General features: G+C 41.7%; 1 protein-coding gene across 5 annotated transcripts in view; it reads right to left on the reverse strand.

The window, feature by feature from the left end:
- LOC138442076 (cytochrome P450 2J2-like) overlaps nucleotides 1-9,155 on the reverse strand; it is a 67,074-nt gene extending 57,919 nt beyond the window's left edge. For 2 of the 5 annotated variants that reach the window (XM_069592947.1, XM_069592935.1), the window contains exon 1: nucleotides 8,854-9,155. In XM_069592947.1, coding sequence (XP_069449048.1) covers nucleotides 8,854-9,063 — 210 coding nt within the window. In that variant the 5' untranslated portion in view covers nucleotides 9,064-9,155. The remainder of the gene's footprint in view (nucleotides 1-8,853) is intronic. The other 3 variants (XR_011257538.1, XM_069592941.1, XM_069592956.1) reach the window with 3 other exon arrangements.
- Nucleotides 9,156-9,436: the final 281 nt, after the last annotated feature.

Below are 9,436 nucleotides of genomic sequence, written 5' to 3' on the forward strand. Positions count from 1 at the left end.
TGGTGTTTTCCTGAAGTGTCAAAGCCTCCTGGGGAAGGCTGACTGCAGAAAAAAACTAATGCATAGAAGATGATATATGTTACCATTCTGGGGCAAGGGGTATGAAGCTATTGATAGAGGAGAACAATTTCCACTCAAGATATGGGAGAAAGTGTCCAAGAGGACATGATATTTGGGCCAGACTGTAAATGAAGGTCAGGGTACCGGCAAAAGGACATGTATTGTGAAGGAAAAGATTTTAGACTGTGGGAACGGCATACACAAATGCAAAGACAGGGAATCATGGGCTTTCAGGACTCTCTTTCAGGATTCTCTTCAAGAATGCTCTCTTTTCTGACTACATTATAGGTTCATTAAAGAGCACAAACTCTATGGTAGGTCAAGGCCTGTTGCTGGGGTTATAGGCCCTGAAGTTTAAGATGCCCCCAATCTAATGGAGCATACAGATAAGTAAACAGTTCTTATTAGTATTACCATTCTATACAATAAATTATCAAATGGGGGAAAGTAGGTAACACATAAGGGGGCCAGAGACTAGCATACATTCCTGGAAACAAACAAACACCTTTTTGTTTACGTAGGAAGAGGGAAAACAAGCCTGACAAGATACTGTGATCTAGACCAAGAATATCTTAATGTCAAGTGAAATAATTTGGATCTTGTTTTGTTTCTAGCTAGAAAACTGAATGAGAGGTAAGGGCTGCTGCTGCTGCTGCTAAGTCACTTCAGTCCTGTCCGACTCTGTGTGACCCCATAGACGGCAGCCCACCAGGCTCCCCTGTCCCTTGGGATTCTTCAGGCAAGAACACAGGCGTGGGTTGCCATTTCCTTCTCCAATGCATGAAAGTGAAAAGTGAAAGGGAAGTCACTCAGTCGTGTCCGACTCTTCGCGACCCCATGGACCGCAGCCTACCAGGCTCCTCTGTCCATGGGATTTTCCAGGCAAGAGTACTGGAGTGGGGCGCCATTGCCTTCTCCAGAGGTAAGGGCAGTGAATGCTTAAGAACATGGATTTGGAAGTTATACACGTCTGTATCCAGCTTCTGCTTGTTACTTTCTATGTGGTTTTTGCTTTAGTTATTTACCTTCTCTCTTTCCCAGTTTTCAAATCTATAAAATGGGGGCTATTACTAGTTTCCATCTTTGGGATGGTGGTGATAAGTAACCACAATACTAAAATAAATAATAAAATTATTTATTGTTATTGATATATTTGAGAGTGTATTTTAGCAAAATGACTCTGGTTAGATCTGGACAAAGGAATAGAGAGGAAGTGGCCAGAGAGTAGATGGATGAAGCCCATACAGAAATCAGGCCAGACAAGTGATGCCTGGTATGCAACCAATGACTGGTTTTTCCTTGAATCTGTTACTATAAGTTTTTGAAGAAGGTGAGGGTGGCTGGTAGATATAGGAAGACGCATCAACTATGCACGAAGCACCTTGGCAATAAACTGATATTCAGGAACTTATTAGGTTCTTATAATAATCCTATAATGCATTCTTTGTTTTCAGAAAAAGAGGCAAAGAGATAGCACAGCTGATGGGTATAAAATTGGGCTCTTTATAGCTCAGTTTGTCTCATCTTTAAATGAAAGTATGAAGATATTATCTCTCTTCTTCTGAGTGACAGACTCCCTAAAGATTAGTTGGCCACATGACATCCCAATTAAAACCCACATTCCCAAGCTTCTCCAGGTGAGGCCAGTGAGACACCTGACAATGGGAGCAGGGGTGATATGTGCATCTTCTGGGTGATGTTCTTACAGGAAAGTTGCTTCTCACCACCTCCCCCTTCCCCTTTTCATGGAATGGACCTTACGCACGATGATGTCGTAGGATGAGAACAATAAGACAGAAGGAACTGCGGTTTCTAGATGACCTTGCGGTACAAAGCAGTCTTCCAATCCTGGTCTTCTGACCTATATCTGAACTTACTTGTGTGAGAGAGATAAATTTCAATCTTTTTTTTTTTTTTAGACGACTGTATTTTGGGGCCTTTTTTTATTACAAGCAGCTCCATGTATATCCTCACTAATACATTTATTTACCTTATCTACGGTTCTCCCACTTCAGTCCAATAAGATTTTCTCTTACTTAAAAACATGCTCCTACAATAAGCCATGTAGCTGTGGTACAGAAAGTTTAGAAAAAGGAGAAAAAATAAGAGTGGTTCATGGTTCCCATCATGCCATATAAATTGGCCAGTTTCTTCACTGCCCTCTCACTTCATTTTACCTGATGTCACTTCCCCCATTTAAAAATCTCCCGTCTACTTTACTCCACATAACCTCTTGCCTAAGATTCCTTTCCAGGTGGGCCAAATTCAGCATTCTATAGGAGCTGTCCCCATTGCTTCTCATTCATAGTGATCCCACATAATGACATCTCACCTGGTTTACCACAAAGTTTATACCATACATTTCATCATACACTGTCTTGTACTGTGTCTGTCATATGATCGTTCAGTTCAGTCGCTCAGTCGTGTCCGACTCTTTGCGACCCCATGAATTGCAGCACGCCAGGCCTCCCTGTCCATCACCAACTCCTGGAGTTCACTCAGTCTCATGTCCATCGAGTCCATGATGCCATCCAGCCATCTCATCCTCTGTCGTCCCCTTCTCCTCCTGCTCCCAATCCCTCCCAGCATCAGAGTCTTTTCCAATGAGTCAACTCTTTGCATGGGTGGCCAAAGTACTGGAGTTTCAGCTTTAGCATCATTCCTTCCAAAGAAATCCCAGGGTTGATCTCCTTCAGAATGGACTGGTTGGATCTCCTTGCAGTCCAAGGGACTCTCAAGAGTCTTCTCCAACACCACAGTTCAAAAGCATCAGTTCTTCGGCGCTCAGCCTTCTTCACAGTCCAACTCTCACATCCATACATGACCACAGGAAAAACTATAGCCTTGACCAGACGGACCTTAGTCAGCAAAGTAATGTCTCTGCTTTTGAATATACTATCTAGGTTGGTCATAACTTTTCTTCCAAGGAGTAAGCATCTTTTAATTTCATGGCTGCAATCACCATCTGCAGTGATTTTGGAGCCCAGAAAAATAAAGTCTGACACTGTTTCCACTGTTTCCCCACCTATTTCCCATGGAGTGATGGGACCGGATGCCATGATCTTTGTTTTCTGAATGTTGAGCTTTAAGCCAACTTTTTCACTCTCCTCTTTCACTTTCATCAAGAGGCTTTTTAGTTCCTCTTCACTTTCTGCCATAAGGGTGGTATCATCTGCATATCTGAGGTTATTGATATTTCTCCCAGCAATCTTGATTCCAGCTTGTGTTTCTTCCAGTCCAGTGTTTCTCATGATGTACTCTGCATAGAAGTTAAATAAGCTGGGCGACAATATATAGCCTTGACGTACTCCTTTTCCTATTTGAAACCAGTCTGTTGTTCCATGTCCAGTTCTAACTGTTGCTTCCTGACCTGCATACAGATTTCTCAAGAGGCAGGTCAGGTGGTCTGGTATTCCCATCTCTTTCAGAATTTTCCACAGTTTCTTGTGATCCACACAGTCAAAGGCTTTGGCATAGTCAATAAAGCAGAAATAGATCTTTTTCTGGAACTCACTTGCTTTTTCCATGATCCAATGGATGTTGGCAATTTGATCTCTGGTTCTTCTGCCTTTTCTAAAACCAACTTGAACATCAGGAAGTTCATGGTTCATGTATTGCTGAAGCCTGGCTTGGAGAATTTTGAGCATTACTTTACTAGCATGTGAGATGAGTGCAATTGTGCGGTCGTACGATAAGCACTTTATAAATGTCTGTTGCATAAATGAACCCATGAATAAGTCAATTACCCTCTACCTATAGCATGAAAAGTCAGATAGCATCAGTAGAGAATAAGTATATGGGTCAAATAATCATGTGTCCAAGGCCTTGTTTGGCCATTACCTAGGCTGAATAACTTAGCTTAACTGCTTTACTATTTTCAGCCTGTTTCCTCAGTGGTAAAATGGAAACATCGAAAGATTCCTAACTTGTGTTCCTTTTGTGAAGATTAAATGAAAATGAATCCACAGATAAGACCTAGCAGCTAGTTAATGTTAAGTGCCTGCTCTGTTGCTCAGTCATGTCCAACTCTCTGCAATCCCTGGACTGTAGCCCACCGGGCTCTTCTGTCCATGAGATTTTCCAGGCAAGAATACTGGAGTGGGTTGCCATTTCCTCTTCCAGGGGATCTTCCCAACCCAGGAATTGAACCCACATCTCCTGTGGCTCCTGCATTGGCAGGCAGATTCTTTATCACTGAGCCACCTGCAAAGCCCTGTTAATATTACAGCAGATAGTTAATGATAGGTACTGGTAGATAGGTAAGTACATAGGTAATGATAGATAATGATAAGTGCTTAATGTTTCCAAATTGCTTGAATGCAAATTTAATTACAGCCAAATCACATTATTTAAACTCTATTTTTTACAACCAGAAATATTTAATTGCAAACTTATATAAAATAAAACAACACTTCTGATGAAAATCTTTTGCCAGAGATAAGGCCCTAGGCTCAGTATCACCCTTGGCCAGTTTTATGATATGAGGCAAATCATTTAACCTCTCTAGTCATATCTATCTTAATAGTAAAACAAGGGCACAGATCAAGTTTCTGATTTCAGACAAGAGTGAGTAAATCCCACTTTACTCCTCCTCAGCATCATGATACTAACTGGCACATAAAAAATTAACACCAATAAAGCCCCGTTCTTTGTAGCTAATGAACCAGACAAAGAGTGGTCCACCAGGACAGAATATACCATAAGAGATGTAACCCTCCCCCATCCTGATGGAAAGCTACAGTACTAACGATGCATGAAAACTTGCCTTCATCCTGCCTCTACAGCAAGGCGGTACTTCTTCCCTACTGAGTTTGTAAGCTGAATTGTAACTATCTCACCCCTGAACTGCAGAAAACAGACTCCTTGAAGGAGTCAGTGGGCAAAATCCTGATTTCTACAACTCTACAAAAATAAGGAAGTGCCCATATTCCATGGAGATAATATGGTTAGATTACTGACTTCTCCCCACCCCCTGCAGTAAGGAAGAGGCTACCCTACTCAGAGGGGCCCCAGTCTTTTGTCCCCATCCTCATTCTCTCCAGCCTGCACCGAGGAGAATGTGGGTTAGAGTCCTATTGAGGTAAACAATATGTAAGTGGAGTAGACCAATACAGCACTGCAAAGGCTTTATAACCTAAATTGATACTTGAACCACAATTCACAAAAGTGAACATTCTAAACATAGGCAGGTTGACTATCTGCAAAAATAAAAGAGTCATGTAGCAAAATACACAAAATGTCCAGAGTCCAAAATTACTCATGTTATCAAGAACCAGAGAAATCTCAAAGTGAATGAGTTGAAACCAATACTGAGATGATAAAGATACTGTAATTACAGATTAAAGACTTTAAACCAGCTATTGAAAACATGTTTTGATAAACAATTACACTCTTGAAAAAATTTTAAATAGAAAATCTTAACCAAGAGCCAGAAAATATACACATAAACAAAAAAGAAATTTTAGAATTGAAAAACAATAACTAAACAAAAACTCATTAGAGCAGTTCAATGGCAAAGTGGTAATGACAGGATAATCAGTGGAACTGAAGACATCAGCAGGAAGTGTCCAATCTGAACAACACAGAGAAAATAGACTGAGAAGAGATAAAAAACTGAGCTTCAGGGACTGATATTAGAATAGGAGAAGATCTATCACTTGTGTCATCAGTGCCAAAGAGTACCAGAAGGAAAAAACATGGACTTGAAAAAATATTTGAAGGAATAAAGGCTGAAAAATTCTCAAATTTGGTACTAGTAAAACTGACTGAGGCAAGAAGTTGTGAGTGAACCCAATAAACCCAAAGAATTCAACACTAAGGCATATAACTGAATTTCTGAAATCTAAAAACTAAGAAAACCTAGCTTTCAAAGCATGTAGAGGAAAACAATTCATTACTTATGGGGAGCAACAGTTCAAATTACAGCAGATTTCTCATGAGGAACACAAGTTCCTAGGCCAGAAAGAAGTAGCACTACATTTTCAAGGGTTTAATAAAAGAAACTGTCAACCTAGAATTCTATATCCAGTGATAATATACTTCAGAAATGAAGATGAAATAAAAACATTCTGAGATGAAGGAAAGCTAATTTTTTTCAGCAGACCAGTTCTAAAAGAATGGCTAAAGAAAGTTCTTCAGAGAAATAGGTAAACACTGTAGACTAATCTTCTTGAATTTAACACACTGTGTTTGACAGTTAAAAGAAAAATTATAATACTGTCTGAGGTGGTTCTCAGTGTATATAGAGATAATATTTAAGATAATTTATATATTACAAAGTGGGGGAAGGTACAGGGACCTAAAGAGTTTTAAGATGTGTGTATTCTACCTGAAGTGGTAAACCATGACACTTACTGAATAAGTTACGTATGCATAGCATGTAATCTTTACAGCAAGCATTTAAAAAAAACAATACAAAGAAACATACTCAAAACACTATGGATAAATGAAAATGGAGTTCTAAAAAAATATTCAAGTGACCTACAGAAAGAGAAGAAAGGAGAAAAAACAAAGAGTAAAAAACAAGATGAGTGAAAAAACAAAGTGAAAAATAGGAAACAAATAATAAATTGGCAGACTTAAGTTTTAACAAATCAATAATTACATTAAATATAAATGATCTAAACTCATCAATTAAATGTTTGATATTAGAAGCATGAACAAAAATTTACCCACCTATATGTTTCAAATATAATGATATAAGTAGGTTAAAAGTAAATAAGTAGAGAAGCATATACTATGTAAATATTAATCAAAAGAGAGCTGGGAGCTGGTGTGGCTATACTATATCAGATAAAGTAAAATTCAGGGAAAGAAAATTACCAGAGAAAAAGAGGGACATTACCTAATAATAAGATAACAAATTCACAAAGATGACATAACAATTTTAGTGCATATGTGCCAAATAAAATAGCTGTGAAACACATACAAGAAAACTACCAGAACTGAATAGATACACAGAGAAACCTGTAATTATAAGCTGCAGACTTCAATAAGCCTCCCCTAGTAATTGATAGAATTAGTAGGTAAGAAGTCAACAAGGGTTCAGGAGCACTAAACAACTGATTCATCTAATAAGGTCTAATTGAGATGTAGTACAGAACATTCCACTCAATAAGGACAGAATGCATTTTTTTCCAAGTATGTATGGACTCTATCTTGGGTCAACTTTAACATACTTTTTTCAAAGTTGAAATCAGGTATGTTCTTTGACTATAATGGACTCCAACTGGAAATCATTAACAGAAAGAAAACAGGAAAATCTGCCAATACTTGGAAGTTAAATAACATATTTATTAAACAAAGGTACAGGCTTAGACTCCTTAGAAAAGACCCTGATGCTGGGAAAGATTGAAGGCAGGAGGAGAGGGGGTGACAGAGGATGAGATGGGTGGATGGCATCACCCACTCGATGGACATGAGTTTGAACAAGCTCCGGGAGTTGGTGATGGGCAGGAAAGCCTAGTGTGCTGCAGTCCATGGGGGTCGCAAAGAGTTGGAAATGACTGAGCAACTAACTGAACTGAACTGACAGGTTAAGGAGACAAGCTTTAAAATTATGGAGACAAATCGTCATTTAAACGGTACCAACTGTGTATTTCTTCCAGAAAGTTGATAAAAACCTTCTCTATCTGAACTTGAGTTTATATTACAAACTTGTGTTTAAAGTGCTCCAGGCATTCAAGGGGAACTGTTATTTGTTGGGAACCTATAATAAGCGGTGTTAGTATTGACCATTCACTGTTTTATTTAATGTTCGCAATCATCAATCACAGTGCTGTCTGTCAGCAAGATACCTAGGATGAAAGGCAGGGAAGCAGCTGAAGGTGCTTGAGAAAGTGCTTTTATGTTGGAGGAAATATTAAGGAATTCAGAATGGCCACAATTAGGGAGCCCTGATGGGAGATGATTATAAAGAAATGGAAAGAGGTTACAAGAAGGGTTCCAAGTAGCTCCCGCCATCTTGCGTGCCAAGTCGCTTCAGTCCTGTCCGACTTTGTGGGACCCCATGGACTGTAGGCTGCCAGGTTCCTCTGTCCATAGGATTCTTCAGGCAAGAGTTCTAGAGTGGATTGCCACGCTCTCCTCAAGTAGCTCCCTAAGGAACAAGAACTCTGGGAAGCAGCAGGGATCACTAACAAAATCTAAGCAAAGGAGTGACATTTAAAAATGATGAGTGAGTGTGGACTGCTGGCTGAGGAGGCTAAATGTGAGGGGGCTCAATCCTTGTGGAGTTAGGAGCAATTCAGCCGAAAAACGGTAAGGATTTAGATAGTATTTATCACCATTTTACCGAGTGGCAAAATACGGGATTTTTTCCCCAAGGATAATATTAAAAAGATAAACTGATCATATTATAAATAGAAAGTCCCAATAGTATGTAACAAGGCCTTCAGTTAAGTGACTTAGAGAACGCATCTTATCTAACACACTCAATAGTAAACAGTTAACGATGTTTCACCCGGGGAAATCACGGGTGGTGTAATCATGCCAGTCACTGAGGAAAAGAGAGAGGTTCAAAGCAGGGTGCAGTCGGGTGCCCGATTCAGCCTTCACCCCGCATCTTATCTAACACATTCGATAGTAAACAGTTAACGATATTTCACCCCGGGAAATCACGAGTGGTGTAATCATGCCAGTCACTGAGGAAAACAGAGAGGTTCAAAGCAGGGTGCAGTCGGGTGCCAGCTTCAGCCCGCTTCAACCCCCATCCTCCCGCCCTCGGTACCCGGAATGGCCCCTGTCCCGCAGGTCAGGGTCAGGACGCGCGCGGGCACCTTCGCCCGCTCCTACCCGCTGGAGCGACAGGTGCCCCTGCTCAAAGTCCAGTTGGAAGAAGTTGCCTACGAAGGGCAGGCGCGGGGGCCCCGGCGGGTAGTTCTTTGGACGCTGCCTTTTGAGGAGATCACTCAAGAGGAGAAAGACGACGGCCCCCAGCAGGACAGTGCCAGGACGGAACGCGGTCCAGAGGGCAGCCGCCAGGGAGCCCAGCGCCTCCAACATGGCTGCGCTGGCCCAGCTTCCGCGGTCCAAGCCCGCAGAGGTCCCTGCGGGGCTCTGCCGCCCAGCTGCCAGCACCGCCCTCCTTCCCCGTCTGCCCCGCCCCGCCCCGCCCCTCCGGGTCTGTCTGTCTGCAACTCCACTCCCCTCGCTGCCGCCTCGCCGCCCCTATGCTGCTAAGTCGCTTCAGTTGTGTCCAACTCTTTGCGACCCCATAGATGGCAGCCCACCAGGCTCCCCCGTCCCTGGGATTCTCCAGGCAAGAACACTGGAGCGGGGTGCCAGTGCCTTCTCCTCTGCCCCTCTAGGTTGCCGCAGAGCTTGATCTGCTTGGGGCTCCTGGCTCTTTCTCAGGCCCCGACTCGCCCCACCGGGG

Source organism: Ovis canadensis, chromosome 1 (genome assembly GCF_042477335.2).
Source record: "Ovis canadensis isolate MfBH-ARS-UI-01 breed Bighorn chromosome 1, ARS-UI_OviCan_v2, whole genome shotgun sequence".
In the NCBI taxonomy this organism is placed as follows: Eukaryota; Metazoa; Chordata; class Mammalia; order Artiodactyla; family Bovidae; genus Ovis; species Ovis canadensis.